At 31.2% G+C, this 15,036-nt stretch overlaps 1 protein-coding gene and 1 long non-coding RNA gene across 4 annotated transcripts; both read left to right on the top strand.

Moving 5' to 3' along the window:
- Window positions 1–2,011: 2,011 nt before the first annotated feature.
- LOC118053101 (uncharacterized) lies at window positions 2,012–5,110 on the top strand. The gene is made up of 4 exons (XR_004688317.2): window positions 2,012–2,169; window positions 2,674–2,822; window positions 3,334–4,167; window positions 4,276–5,110. It is a non-coding gene; the product is annotated as an uncharacterized lncRNA (long non-coding RNA).
- A 2,702-nt stretch (window positions 5,111–7,812) lies between these two features.
- Window positions 7,813–14,367, top strand: LOC118053102 (microtubule-associated protein 70-1). 3 transcript variants are annotated; one of them, XM_073409751.1, is made up of 11 exons: window positions 7,813–8,154; window positions 8,637–8,722; window positions 9,116–9,181; window positions 9,267–9,437; window positions 9,577–9,747; window positions 9,863–10,018; window positions 10,132–10,278; window positions 10,795–10,866; window positions 10,944–11,474; window positions 11,585–11,760; window positions 13,995–14,367. In XM_073409751.1, the coding sequence occupies exons 1-11, from the start codon at window positions 7,905–7,907 to the stop codon at window positions 14,062–14,064; spliced, it is 1,896 nt and encodes a 631-aa protein (XP_073265852.1). In that variant the 5' UTR covers window positions 7,813–7,904; the 3' UTR covers window positions 14,065–14,367. The 3 variants fall into 3 exon arrangements, with proteins under 3 accessions (XP_073265852.1, XP_034920153.1, XP_034920154.1); XM_035064262.2 differs by lacking the exon at window positions 13,995–14,367 and adding an exon at window positions 12,027–12,695; XM_035064263.2 differs by lacking the exon at window positions 13,995–14,367 and adding an exon at window positions 12,061–12,640.
- Window positions 14,368–15,036: the final 669 nt, after the last annotated feature.

Raw genomic sequence — 15,036 nt, forward strand, 5'->3', positions numbered from 1 at the left:
TAACTTATTTAAACACGATAAAATTACTTTTTGATGCAAAAATTATTTAGTTGGCATCCAACGGGTTTTTTATATTTTTACTCTGATTTTTTAGTTATAATTAAGTTGGTTGAGAAGCAATTTGATATTTTAATAAATATAAAATATATATTGTTTTTTAAATGGTTGGTGGGCATGAGACTTTTGTGCTCTTTGGGTGGCTAGTTTGGCGTCTCCCGGTGGCTAAACGCTGCCTTCAATGCTAACCTTGAAAGCTTTCTGACGCCCTCTTTCTAATAATGATGTGAACAACAATGCATCGGTTGGGCTTTAGTGAACTCTGTTTTCTTCCTCTTTTTTTTTTTCTCTTCTTAAATTTTGCGCTGGCCTTCCAAAATATAAATGTGTTATATAATTTATTTTTTATATCTAATTTGATTTTTGTTCTTTTAATTATTATTTGTTTTGTTTTTTTATCAATTATTTCTTTAATTTCATCATTCATCATTTGGTTTCATTTATTTTTTTTATCAAATTTGATTTTCATTATTTTAATTGTTACTTGTTTGTTTGAATCCTTTTCTTAATTGAATTTGTTTTCAATTTCATTTCTTAATATTATATTTTAATTTTTTTATGTCCAATTTAGTCCCATTCTTATTGCTACTTTTTTATTATTATTTTATTGTATTTTTTTCGATTTCATCCCTTAGCATTTGGTTAATTGAAAATTTTGCTTGTGATTTTTTTAGAGATTGCCTTCTATGAGGTTAGTCACTGAGTTTATGACAAAGATCACGGGTCTCAAAAGTTAGCATGAGTTGACTTTGATTATTTTTAGTTTTTTTTTTTAATTTTATCATTTAATAGTTGATTGATTGATAATTGTTTTTTATGCTTTTTTTTTTAGTTTTTTTTTTTAATGGAGTTATTCTAATTTTATGCCCTTTGGTCGTATGGTTAGCAGGTTATTATGAGTTGACTCAAGTTTTTATTTTTTTATTTTTTTAAAAAATGATTTTTTTACAACTTTTTCCTTTAATATTAGTTGTTTGATAATTAAGTTTCATGGTTTTATTTAATTTAATTTAATAGGAGTACCCCAATATCACAAAGAATAATGTTATACTTTCACGAATATTATCTCAAATAATAATTTTTTTACGAGGTTCACAAATCAATGGTTAATATTATTTAAAAAAACTGATTTAATAAACCTTTTAGAGAGAGGGTCTTTTCTCATATGCTTAAAGGATACAAGTTAAATCATTTCAATACTAGTAATATTGAATTACTGATGTGATTTTTATACAATTATAGAAATAAATTTATCAATTATATTAAATGAGAAAAACTTTTGAAATATATCAATTATGCGTGACTTTTAAACACATATTAAAAAAATCATCATTATTAAATTTTATTTGACCCAGCACATTAACTTAGAAACCAACTTGGACTAGGATTTATAAAAAATATGAAGGAGTTGATGGATAGTATGATCCAGTAAAAAACTTAGCTTAACTCATGATTTGATAAACTTAGTTAAAATTTGATGATTTTTTTATTTATTTTAAAGCGATGTCATTTTAATTTGTGTTTTCTTTTAAAATTTTAGCCTACTTAAATCCTAATCAAAACCAATTTTAGTTTTATATACGAAAACTAATACTAATTAGAAAATAATTTTACTCACATATATATATATATATATATATATAATGGCTTGATGTTTACAATATAAAGAAATTTCTAAATCATGAATATTAATGATACAAAAAAAATAATGAAATAAAATTATACTATTTAGTGAAATTTATCTACTTAGAACTAAGTCCTTATAACATTATTTAACGAGAAATTACCAATTATTTTTAAATTAAATCACTTTTTTTATTCACAAATTATGAGTGTCTGGGCAATTATCCTTTTGGGCCAGAAACCGAAGCATTTGGGTATTAAATGGGCTAAACCCCTTTGTCAATAAGGCCCGTTAATGGCTCTATCATAAGCTTCCCCCTTCATCCAACTCTGCAACAAACAACACAGCGGTAACTTGGTCGAACACAAAAAGAATCAGGCTTTGAAAGAGAGCAGAACTTTTTCTCAATTCTCCTTGGTTTTGGTTCACAAAGGAACTGTCTTTCTAATCAAATTTCTGGTTTTCGGTGGAGCTATCTTGTATAATAGGTATGGCTTTACTCTCTTCTCACTTTGTCTAGTGCCTTTATTTCTTATTTCTGTTTGATTGTTGAGAAAATGAAAAGAGAAAAAAACGAAAATGCAATATTTGATGCTTATTTTTTTCCTTATGAGTTATTGTGGAAATTGGCAAATGGGAATTAATATACACTGCCTTTGATGGCATTTCTGCTTCCAAAAAAAGAAGAAAAAAAGATCCGTGCTTGATGGGCCTGTTTTTGATTATTATTACCTTTAATTGATTAGTTTAGGTTTTTTGTATAAATATAATGGATTTATTCTGAATAATTGGAATTTAGAACAGAACAGTATTAAAAAAAGAAGAAAAGAAGCTTTGAGGTGGATTTGTGCTTGCTTATGATTTTAGCTTGATTTGCTAGGGAGTAGGGAAAGTTTTCGACGAGGGAGAAACAGCCTGGCTATTATTGAGCTTATTAAGATTTAATTTAGTTATTAAATTTCAACATGTCAGCAATAACTTAATGTTTGCAGATAAAGAATCTTGACTTGAAGGGAAAATGCCGCATAGAACACGGCCAATGACTGCACTGCTGGTGTTCACTGGACTCAATGTGATCTTGGTATCAACCATTACTCCAGTCTATGATTTTGTTTGCTTCCTTCCGTACTGGGAAAGAAGGGTATGTTTGTAATCTTCGTTCCCATTTTTTGGTTGCTAGAGAAGTGTTTTTTTTTTTCTTTCAAGTAGAGAATAGGGTTTAAGTATTGTCACATAAATTGATAAATCAGTATAAGATTGAGGCCTGGATGTTAGAATGATTTATTACATGAATTATTGAATCAAACATAATAAAATGCTGAGTGTGGATCGATGTGTATTGATTGAACATGGAGTATCAGAGAGGAGACATCCTTAAATCAGTAGCAGATGCACACTGGCACCCAGAGTGTTTTCGGGAATGACAAGCTTAAGCAAAACTTCTCTCATAAACAGTGTTTCCTTTGTGAAGAGATACTTTTAGTTTAATTTTACCATATTAGTTGCCATAATAGCGTTGTTAATATCTTGGTGAGTTTTTGACACATTGAAGGAATAATGAACAAACATGGTTCCTTTGACATGTTGAACTTCATATTTGGTGATTAATGTCGCTCTTATTGTTTTTGCATGTCTTGCATTTGGTGTTTTAGAGAGAACGTCGCTGTCAGGAGCGTCAAGCTGATGCCTTAACAAAGGGTACCAGATGAACAGAGATGGGTCTTCGAGGTTAGACATTTGGTTGGTTTTGTAATTGACGTGTGACATTTGATGGTGTTCACCTAATTTTTTCTCCCATCAAAATATGCAAAAAAAGAAGAAGAAAAGATCAAGTCTTGCATAAAACTCCTTGATTGGAGCATAAAGTAGCACCTATTCATTTTTGTAGCAGAGAGAATTCATGGAGAAACTTGATTGAGAAATCAGAATGAAGCCTCTGAGGTTTGATTAGGAGATTTATGGTAGGCTTAGCAATACCATTCTGACACCCATGTAGCTTTTTTCTTGCTAAATACATCTTGCACCATAGCTAGGTCCACCGGATGACATGTTATCTAGTTACATGTTAATGAAAATGATAGATTTTCCTCCTTGCAAGTTTCAATTAGTTGCATGTTCTTTTGCTGTTAGCCATGATAATGCTAGTGTTACAAGGATCATCAGTGATGCAAACTTCAACTGAAAGTCCCTTTAAATTTAAACTATCACTTTGTGAAAGGAACAGAGGTTATAGCTACCAGTTTATATAAGTTATAAGTTATGCGAATTTGAGAGTGTGATATATATTATTTTTCAAAGTACTTTTTATTTAAAAATATATTAAAATATATTTTTTATATATTTTATAATTTATTTTTGATATTATCACATGAAAACGATTAAAAAATATAAAAAAATAATTCGAAGCAAAAAATTTTGAGTTTTAAAAAAAGAAAAAAAAGGTTAACCTCACTGTCAAATACCCCGTAAATAGCAAATGAAACCAGGTGATATGTATTTATTTATTTTCTCTAACAATGTAGTTGATTTTGTGACATGTTATTTCCTCTTTGTGACTTCGTGTGTTTGAAATAGTAAATAGCAAATGAAACCAGGTGATATGTATTTATTTATTTTCTCTAACAATGTAGTTGATTTTGTGACATTCAACGTTATTTCCTGATGAGAAGGATAGGACTTTGTGACTTCGTGTGTATTTGATATTTTCGTGTGTGTTTGATATTATGATGCAAGGTGATTTTTTAAGTGTTTTTAGTTTTAAAATGTAAGAAAATAAAAAAAAAATTAATATCAGCATATAAAATCATTAAAAAAATTAAAAAATATATTAATTTAATATTTTTATAGATCGCGCCGTGTTTTTAAATGATGTCTTAACAACAGTGCACCGCATTAAAAGGATCAAAATAATGTTTTCAAAGTTGCCAAATATATATAATAAACAATAAAAAATATATAAAAAAATATATAAAGTTGCCATTATTGTGGGAAAAGAAATATAAAAAAAAAATAAACACGTTCGTGCGGGTATGCAAACAGTTTATGGCAACGGCGACTTTTTAATTAAAACAATAAAAATAATTGAAAACTTTACAAAAATAAAAAATAATGGAGATAAGTGGGGCTCAAGCAGATGGTCAGATCCATTCTTTGCCACGTGCTCTCTACGCATTCCTACTCGCATGTGCGTTTGTCCCATTTGGTGTGCCCAAACACTTCCTTTTACGATATCTCACCATCTGTGCGTATTTCTCTGTCTGTGTACGTGTCCTTGTCACAGCTTCCTCTCTAAACTTCACATTTATTTTTCAACTCCACTTTACATCCACCCACATACTCTTTGCTCATTGATCACAAGCTTCGTTACCTCTCTGGATTCGGAGAACAAGGTTAGCCTGAGGATTCAGAGCCGTTTCTCTTTGTCTGTGCTGTGTTTTTTTTTTAAAATAAAATTAAATGATAAATTCTTTAAAAAAAAAAATAATAATTATTACCACACCAAACACTTTTTTTATTTATTATTATTAACATGAATATCTGAGTCTGTTTGTTTTCTCCTTGTTAATCCTATGGAATCCGGAAATTAATGACTATATAACCCTTAAGTGGTCATTATATTAACAATCATAGAGCTCGATTTGAAATTACTGGAGAAACAAATTTTTTAGTTATAAGTTTTTATCACTAGACCTCCTCCTAGATAATTACCTCATACTATTTTAATTCTTATGATAAGAAATTTGTATTAAAAACCTAAATTTAAAAAGATGTTTGAACATATTACATTTTTTTTTTTTTGACAAAAATGAGTATCTCTTAATATAATTATTGGATAGATTAAAATTTTTTAGGTCTGATTTATATATAAACAACTAGCTGCAACTAGATTTTTTTTATATAAAAAAAATCACCTTAGCTAGGAACGGTTGAGGAATAAACTCTGATTCTTTCATTCGCTATACGTTGGGTCATTATAATTTAGGTGGGTTTTGCTTTTCATGTTATTATTTCGGACTTGCATTAAAAAAAAACAGAGAAAATTTATTTTATCAAGATTTCAATTATAAATGACGTGTTTAAGAAAATTTATTTTAACCGGCAAAAATTGGAACCGGAAACAACTAAGGCACCTTTTTCTCTAAAAATTTAATTTTAAAAAAAATATATTTTTTTTATGTTTTGGATTATTTTAATGCGCTAATTTTAAAAATAATTTTTTTTAAAAAAAAACATCATTTTAATATATTTTGATATGAAAAAGCATTTTAAAAAACAACCGTACCCATACTCCCAAACAAATTCTTTATTAAAACTTAAAAATAAAATAAAAATAAAAATAACCCCATCAGCATCACTAAATTAGTGTTTATTGATTCAAATATATAGTTACGCATGCATGACCTCTTAAGTGCAGTTTGAAAGCTCATTTTCACATTAATTATTTGTTCATGTTTCAACTTTCATATACATATATTAATTTAGGTGTGCTCCTTGTAAAAAATAATTTTTATAGTAATTTTATAATCTTGAAACCTCGTTTTACTTTTTTTTCTTCTTCAAAACATCGTTAATATTACAGCCAGAAAACATCATTTTTTTTCTGGAAAGAAAAAAGAAAAGGCACTTTGCCTTGCTTTTTGGTGGAGGCAATGAGTACTTTCATGTCACCACCACAACGGTAAATTGCAGTGGCTGTCGTTTGGTAGTGGATCAGTTAATTTGGACCGTTGTAATTAACCAAAATGAATGCCAACCGTTGGATTTGGGTAAGAGTATGGGAGAGTAGCACGGTGTCTATCTAATTATATATTATTATTAATCATGGCTTATGATACAGATACTTTGTCTTTTTAATCTAATAATTTCTCAGTTGAAAATCATTTGTCTCCCTTGATTGAGGGAGTCTTTACGACTTAATCAAGTTCATGTGACTCTTATGTGGCAAATACATTGTAAGCAGCTCAAATTATTGCTTTTAATCATTGGAGTTACATAACATGACACCACATTCAAGTCAATAAGCCTGGCCCCAGCCCTAGTTGTTGCATTAACCCGTTAATCTTCCACCTATGCTCAATTTTAAATTGTATCCAATAAAATTTTTATCTTAGATTAACTTCAAAATTTATAAGATTAGTCGATCATTAACTTCACAATTTATTAGTATGTGCCTACATCCACCTAATTAATAATAATAAAAAAAATTATATCTGATAAATGCTAACCTGCTATAAGTTCAACAAACCATCTAATTGTTTTATTTATAGTTTAAAAAAAAATCTTAAATTAATATTATTTTATGATCAATTCATATTATCTCAAATTAACCGATTAATTTAACATTTAAATTTTAAGTTATAAAATCTCCTAACTTAATAACACTAAACTAAGAAGATTAGTTCGTGGTTAGAAAAAAAGAGCTAGAGGTTATGCCTCTACTAATTCTAATTCACGTCTCTACAAGAACAAAGTGGTAATTTGTGTAATGGTGGTTGGTGAAAATTGGATTGCTAGTTGGTTGGGGTTTATTTTGCTATGGCTATGTAACAAATTTTCGTGTCATCAATAAAGGGAGATGTTTGGTGATACAATCATGAAATTTAAATTTAATTCAATTATGTTCTTAGTGTTCACTCAATTTCAGTTAAAAACTATATTATATAGTTTGAAATTCTTAAGAACTAATTTGATCATAATTATCACAATTTATATAGAATTATTTGAAAATCGAATATGTTTATTTCGTAACTATTCAAATTTTATTCATTTGGAAATAACTCAAAGCAATTTATAAAAAATTATTCATTTATAACTAAGTCTAAATAATTTATTGAAAATTAAAATTATTATAAAAATCCTAAACAATAATTTATCAAGAAATTAGTATCTTAATAAAAAAGAAATTTCAGAAAAAAGTCAATAAATTAATAATTGTATCAGGCCTGAATCATCCCATATTTTTAATCAGTTAATCAAGGTTTTTTTTTTTTTTTTTCTTTGACTTGAAGCCTGGGTCCACTTGCCAATTGCCATGCATTTCCAGGTTTTAACAATAGTCTTTAACAGCTTTCTAATTAATTAATAATCAGCATCTCTCCTCTCATTTAAACCCCCCGCCTAAACCCCCCCTCCCTCCATAATCCCCCCCCCCCCTCTCTCACTTCACCAATCACTAAAACACCATCTTTACATGAGCTGAGCCACACCGGATCTTTTCTTTTCTATGATGGGAAGTAACCACCACCACCATCACATTATCTGCAACGGAGAAGCCGAGCCACTGGCCAAGCCGACACTAACAACGTCGGCTTCGTTCAAGACACGGAAGCCGGTGAAGGCAAATGCGAACAACAACTCGAACAGTGCTGCAGCTCTCTCTCGAGCCGGCTCTGATGTCGATGAAATCATCACTCTTTTACACGGCTCCGATCCCGTTCGCGTCGAACTTAACCGCCTCGAAAACGAGCTTCGAGGTACTAAAAGTAGCAACGATCATTTATTTATTATCACGGAAAAGTTTTGTTTTCTCGGGAAAATGCTTTGTTTTGTTTTTTCTCTAGAAAACTAAGCGTGCTTGCGGGGTTTTTTACTTTATTTTTTTGAAATGGGTGATATTAGAGAAATTGAAACCAGAATAATGATGAATTTGGAGTTGCATTTTGTGTCAAATAAATTCGAGGTAATAACAACCATTAATTTTCTCGGAAAATGCTTGTATTCTCGAGACAATTAAAGGAAACTGTGTTTTTACGTTGTTCATTTTTCTAGATTTTCTTTTGGATTTGGTGATACTAGAGAATTTGAAAGAAGAATAATAAAGAATTTGGAGTTGAATTCTGTGTTAACTTAGAATCTTAAACTGTTTTTAATTAAAAAAATTCACTGTTTTTGGCGTCAGCGATGATCTTAAAAAGAGAATGGAGAGATGATGGGATATTGTGTGTTGTATTTACAGATAAAGATAGGGAATTGGGAGAGGCACTAGCGGAAATCAAATCCTTGAAGAATTCGGAACGATCGAAAGAGAGGGCTGTCGAAGAGGTGATATATAAATTTATATCCCACCCTCTAGGGTTTTTTGCTTATCGGATCAGCATTGAAGTTTTATATTGCTCATTGTATTGCCAACTGCTTTGATTTTGGAGGTCACAGTCATTTTGGGTTCCTTCACTGTTAGCAGTTAGCTAAAATTTTATGTTTTGAAAACATTGAAAATGTTATTGTTTCATCAATTAGTATATTGTCATGCCAATGTTCTTCTCATTTCCTTTAATGCTTATATATAATATATATGCTGTTGGGAATTGGAGTTTTATGATCGCAGATGATGGAAATGTCAACTGGTTGGAGTTTGGCGTGTAAAAAAGATATTAGTTGCATTAGCTTTGCGAGGAAAGAAGATGCTTATTCCTTTCTTTGGTTTTGTGATGTCAGCTTACTGACGAGCTAGATAAAGTGGATGAAAAGCTTAAAGCTACTGAAGCTCTTTTGGAAAGCAAGGTATTCTGAAGTTACTGGTTTTGTGTGATGAAAAGCTTATGAAGTCCTTTTCATCTTAAAATAACGAGTGCATTATCATCTGCAGAACCTCGAGATTAAGAAAATAAATGATGAGAAAAAAGCAGCTTTGGCTGCACAATTTGCTGCAGAAGCCACGCTTCGAAGAGTCCATGCTGCTCAAAAGGACGATGAAATGCCTCCTATTGAGGCCATCATCACTCCGCTGGAGGCAGAGCTTAAGCTGGCCAGGCTGGAGGTATATGAGAAAAAAATAATAATTAATATTAGATATGGACGTGGGTGTTAGATCATTGAATGTTGTAATTAATTTCTTTTCTTGTGTTCAAGATGAATCAATGAGGGTTCCTGTTCATGCATGATGTTTGGAATTTTAGGTAGCAAAGTTGCAAGATGATAATAGAGCACTTGATCGGCTCACAAAATCTAAGGAGGCTGCTCTCCTTGAGGCTGAGAGAACTGTTCAGATTGCTCTGGCGAAAGCATCCCTGGTTGATGATCTGCAAAACAAAAATCAAGAGCTCATGAAGCAGATTGAAATATGCCAGGTTTGTCTTTTTGAAGTTTTTCCCTTGCAGGCTGTTCATGAAAATGAGGATAGTTGCCATGAACTGCTGATGGTGGGATAGGCATTCAGTTTAACATATTTTGCACACTTCATAGGAGGAAAACAAAATCCTTGACAAAATGCACAGGCAAAAGGTTGCTGAAGTTGAAAAGCTGATGCAAACTGTCCATGAGCTCGAGGAGGCTGTCTTAGCTGGAGGTGCTGCTGCTAATGCTGTGCGTGATTACCAGCGAAAAGTACAAGAGATGAATGTAATGACTGCTACGTTTTAGTTTTGGGACTCCATTTCTTCCACAATAACTAGGTGTACTCTTAAGTTTATCACAAATTCTCCGAAGTGCTTCTGACTTTTAAGCTGACACAGGAGGAGAAAAAAACACTGGAACGGGAAGTAGCTCGTGCAAAGGTCTCAGCAAATAGGGTAGCTACTGTAGTTGCAAATGAGTGGAAAGACGGCAATGACAAGGTTATGCCTGTGAAGCAATGGCTCGAGGAAAGAAGATTTTTTCAGGTTGCTTACTATATCAATCTTCTTTTTTGATTCTTTGTTATGGATCTCTGTGCTAATTTAGTATCATAACTACGAGTATGTGAATTTGTATTGATAAATAAATCTGTTTTATTTTCATAGAATTATAAACTAATGAGACAGTTTGCGACCAATAAAGTTTTGCCAAATTCTTCCATGACACAGGGCAGAATTAAGACCGATCCCTTTCTATCCTTGCCCCTCTTTGGTTAGATAGGCAAAGCCTGTTCCTAATAATAAAAAATTTCACGAGTTGCAATTTCTAGGGATAAAAAAACCAGCTCATTTAGGGAGAGGTTCTCTTTCTAGTTTCCCAGTTCTCAAATTTGCTTAATATATTTGAACGTCTTTTCTTGCAAGTTTAATATGTGCTTGAGGAAGCATTATTCTTAGTACATCATATTTACCGTTCCAGGAAAAATAAAAAAGACAAGGGGTCTTGGGAGATAATGCAAGACTAGATTCTATTAGTTCACACAATCTTCTGTATTCTTTCAGGGGGAAATGCAACAGCTTCGAGATAAATTGGCAGTTGCAGAACGTGCTGCCAAGGCAGAAGCACAGTTAAAAGTAAGTCAACCCATTATATTAAACTATCTACTTTTGTGCTCCATCAACTAATACTAACTTATTGATGGCTTGCTTAGGATAAATATCAATTAAGGTTCAAGGTTTTGGAGGAAAGGCTTAAAGCATCAAATGGTAATTCTCGTGCTACACTTGAAGGAAAAAACACAAGCAACGGGCCTTCAAGACGTCAGTCTCTTGGTGGAGCGGAGAATTTTTCCAGATCATCCTTCAATGGTTATTTATCTAGGAAAGCCTCAAATTCACAAGCTGGTTCTCTCCGATCCAACGGTGCTGCCACATTATTGAGACATGCCAAGATGTCATCAAGATCGTTTGATGGAGGTAGTAGATCCCTAGATGATAAGTTGCTTGTAGGTGGAACTGGTAAAGATAATGCACCTGCTGCTGCCTCTGATCAGACCCAAAATACTGAGAGAATTGAGACCGAAGAGATTGAGAATGGGACATCAACTGAAAATTCGAAATCAGAGCAAGAAGATCAAGTTTCAGGATATTTGTATGATATGTTACAGAAAGACGTTATTACTCTGAGGAAAGCCTGCCACGAAAAAGATCAAAGCCTTAAGGACAAGGATGATGCCATCGAGGTAAGTAGATATAAATTATGGCCAACTTTTCACATCTCCCAACTCCCAAGGCCTTCCCCTCTGTCTTCTGTTGGTAATTTGTTTTGCTGTTTTGAAAATGGATAAATTAGATGTTGGCAAAGAAAGTCGATACATTGAACAAAGCAATGGAAGTTGAGGCGAAAAAGATGCGGAGGGAAGTTGCTGCAAGGGAAAAGGAAGTCGCCGCTATGCGAGTTAACAAGGAGCATGATCATAGGACGCAACGCAGCAGTGCTCCCAGGGCTTCTCTGTTACTCCCTTCGAGGTAATGTTCTTTCTTGCAATGGAATTTTGATCTGGATTGCATTTCGCTAGTCTACTTTACACAGAGAGGTGCTACCACATGATTACTGCTTCTTTTCTTCATTACCCATTTAAGTGCAGAATTAAATTAATGAAATTTTTTCATCCTACAAATCTTCTGCTTCAAGTTCTATGCTTGATGCACTTTTACATGGAGAATTCACAAGTAGCTCATTAAAGCAAAGCATTTTCCAGTAAAGAATTTTCCTGGCACTATTTTGAAATTAGGTGTTTCATAAACTTGATACTTGGATTATTCCAGGAGCACAAGAAATTCTTACGCAATTGATGCCACCGAGAGACAATGACCAGACAAGGGCCTGTTTGATTATTCGGCTTTGTAGTAAAAATAGTTTTGTATGTTTTCTTTGGCTCTTTTCTGTCTATATTTGTAAAGAACTGACTTGTATATTTTCTGTATTAACAATATTAACATTAAAGAGCTTTAAGGTCAAGGGTGTCAAACGTGCATAGAGTTTCTCAATCCTTAGAGTTTAGGGTTCTAAATTGTAGAGAAAAAAACTAAGTTCTTGGTCCTAAAGTTACAATGTAGAGAAAACTTTGATGTATTCAGATTTTTTTTTTTACTAAATTCACTTCTGAAAAATAGCCTATAAAGTTGTTTAAACACAAGAAAACATACTCATTAGTAAAATTCTAATTCAATTGAAATCCTAATTTAAATAGGGAAAAGAATCCAAAAACAAAAGGAAAATAAAGAAAATTATGAAACAATAGCTTTTGGTCCTAATTTGAGCTTGAAAAATAAATCAGTTGGTAAGCTTGCTATCCCTATATAATTAGGCTTTTAGAAGGATATAAACAGGCTTTTAAAATGATCTGGTAAAATTTTAATATAATGATTGAGTAAAAAATTATATGCATATTAATCAGACCTTCAAGTTGGATTTTTTTGGAATTCTTCAAAATCTACAGTATTTTAATAATTAAGAAGTTAATACAATAAAAGTAATTATGCCAAGAAAACCTACCCTCGAATTGTCAAAAATTGAACTTAATCACTCTAAAAAATAGATACTTCGAATATAGTCTATTTATAAACTAAACTTCTTTTACTAGCACTTAAACTAAATAAGTTCCTTAAGCCTCTTTCTTTTCATCCTCCAGACTAGTCTTTTCTGCAATTTCAAGAAGAGAATACTCTTCTTTGTCATCTTTGACATCAACTTTAACCTCTTAAGAAATTCAAACTTGTGTTTGGCTTTTCATGAGTTGATTTAATCTCAAGCTCTTCTGCTTCTTTGTAAGTAAACTTCATAGCTAGAGCATCTGATTCACCATCAAGGGCATTAACAGTCAGAGTCAAAACACTAGCGTGTGTGAGTCGAGAATGGAAACCATTTTTTTTGTTCTTCCAGTGCTTCAAGATCTTGAGAATTAATACAGGATGCTAATCTAAGAGCTTTCTTGATTTCTCTTTCATCATTGGTAGATAAAACACCGACAAGCATAGTAGTGTTTGCAACAATGTTATTCTTGTGGTTACTGTTGCAATGTTAAAACCGTCAACTTTGAAAAGACAAATAAAAGTAAATTTGCCTATGTCTTAATTAGTAAAATCCTAATAAAATTGAAAGTCCTATCCAAATAGAAAGAAAAAAAAAGTAAAATACAAAATAATGAAAATTTCAAAACAGCAGGTTCCGGGCATAAATGAATCTAGCTAGTAAACCAGGTGTCCTAAAATAAAATAATATGAACCAGTTGTCCTAAAATAAAATAATATGATAAAATTTTAGCTCGATTTAATAATTAAATAAAAAATTAAATTTATTTTTATTAAATTATCTGTTGAATTCTTTTGAAATTTCTTGAAAACCTAGAAAATCTTAACAATTAAAAAAATAATATAATAAAAATAATTATACCAAAAATAACAAAGAAAGTGCCCCATCATCAATATCATCATATTAATACATAAGGAACATGTGTATGATTGGATGGTAGATGTTATTATATAAATATTTTTTATTTGAAAAAAGAGAGCGAACTTGCTATTTTTCATAGTTGTTCAAACCAAGCTTGGCTTGAAATATTGAACTAAAAATTTGATATGATATAAAAACCGACCGATCCAATATCTAGCTAAATTACACTGAGAATACTTTCATAAAAAGAAAAACAAAATAATTTTATTTTAATGAGAATAGTTGATGTAAATTGATAACTTGCCAGGTCAATTCTTATGACAACTACGGTGTTTTCCACGCTAGCTCAGTGGAAGTACGGATTAACAGTATTTTAAAAATATCTGCTCCATCTACCCGGGTCATGGCTGGATCTGGCCATGGAGGTGACCAGGTGTCTGGACTCAGTCAATTCAAGATAAAGCAGAGACGACAGAAAATATTTCGTGGATACGATTCACTGACTGAAAGTAGTGTGATTCTTTAAAGCTTCGATCTCTCTCGTACGCCCACGTAACTAGGTACTGTTCGAGTCGATGGATTATTTCAAAGAAGCCTAATTAATGCTACATTGATGCTTAATTAAATTCTCAACATTAAAATGCCACCTATAAATATGATTAAACACCACCATCCCCTTATGATAACCCCTCGTGAGGTGATTGGAAAGTAATTAATGATCTTTTATTAGTCATATGTTTAGATATATTTTTTAAAAATGAATAGATAATGAGAAATACTAAATAAAAGTACTTTTATAATTCTTTATGGGTTATGAATCTTTTTCAATTTTGTATTTTTTTAAAATAAACTCCTAAAAATAACTAATAAAATATCTTTAATTATTTCATGAGCGCCCGTAAAATTATTTTTCTCCCTGATGCTTTAGCATTGGATGATGCACCATCATGAGGCATTGCAATTTAACTCGATCCAATAAATATTTATCCAGTCAAGCTCATAGAATATTTGAGTGTTTTTTTATATAACTATTTTAAGTAACGGGTGTTTGATAGAATATTAACCCACTTGTTTTGTCTTGTAACGGGTTATAGTTTTTTTTTCACAAAAATAACAGTATGTAGGTTATTTTAATGTGTGTTTTTTAATATGAAAAATTTAAAATATAAATTGAAAATTTTATACAATCATCAAACTAAATAAATCAATAATCATTTATGTAAATTAAAAAAAATAGTTAATAATAACTAAAAAAAAGTGCAAAAATAAAACATTCATTTAAATATATTTACTAAATTTATTTATTTAAATAAATAAATAATAAATCTTTTTAAAAATAATTAATATAA

This window comes from Populus alba, chromosome 6 (assembly GCF_005239225.2).
Source record: "Populus alba chromosome 6, ASM523922v2, whole genome shotgun sequence".
NCBI classification, from domain to species: domain Eukaryota; kingdom Viridiplantae; phylum Streptophyta; class Magnoliopsida; order Malpighiales; family Salicaceae; genus Populus; species Populus alba.

Bases quoted from the DNA above. Each gene is read 5' to 3' on its own strand.
- LOC118053102 (XM_073409751.1), top strand. From the start codon at position 7,905: ATGATGGGAAGTAACCACCACCACCATCACATTATCTGCAACGGAGAA. The intron at 8,155-8,636 runs GTACTAAAAGTA...TTGTATTTACAG, and splicing joins CCTCGAAAACGAGCTTCGAG to ATAAAGATAGGGAATTGGGA. The intron at 8,723-9,115 runs GTGATATATAAA...TTGTGATGTCAG, and splicing joins AAGAGAGGGCTGTCGAAGAG to CTTACTGACGAGCTAGATAA.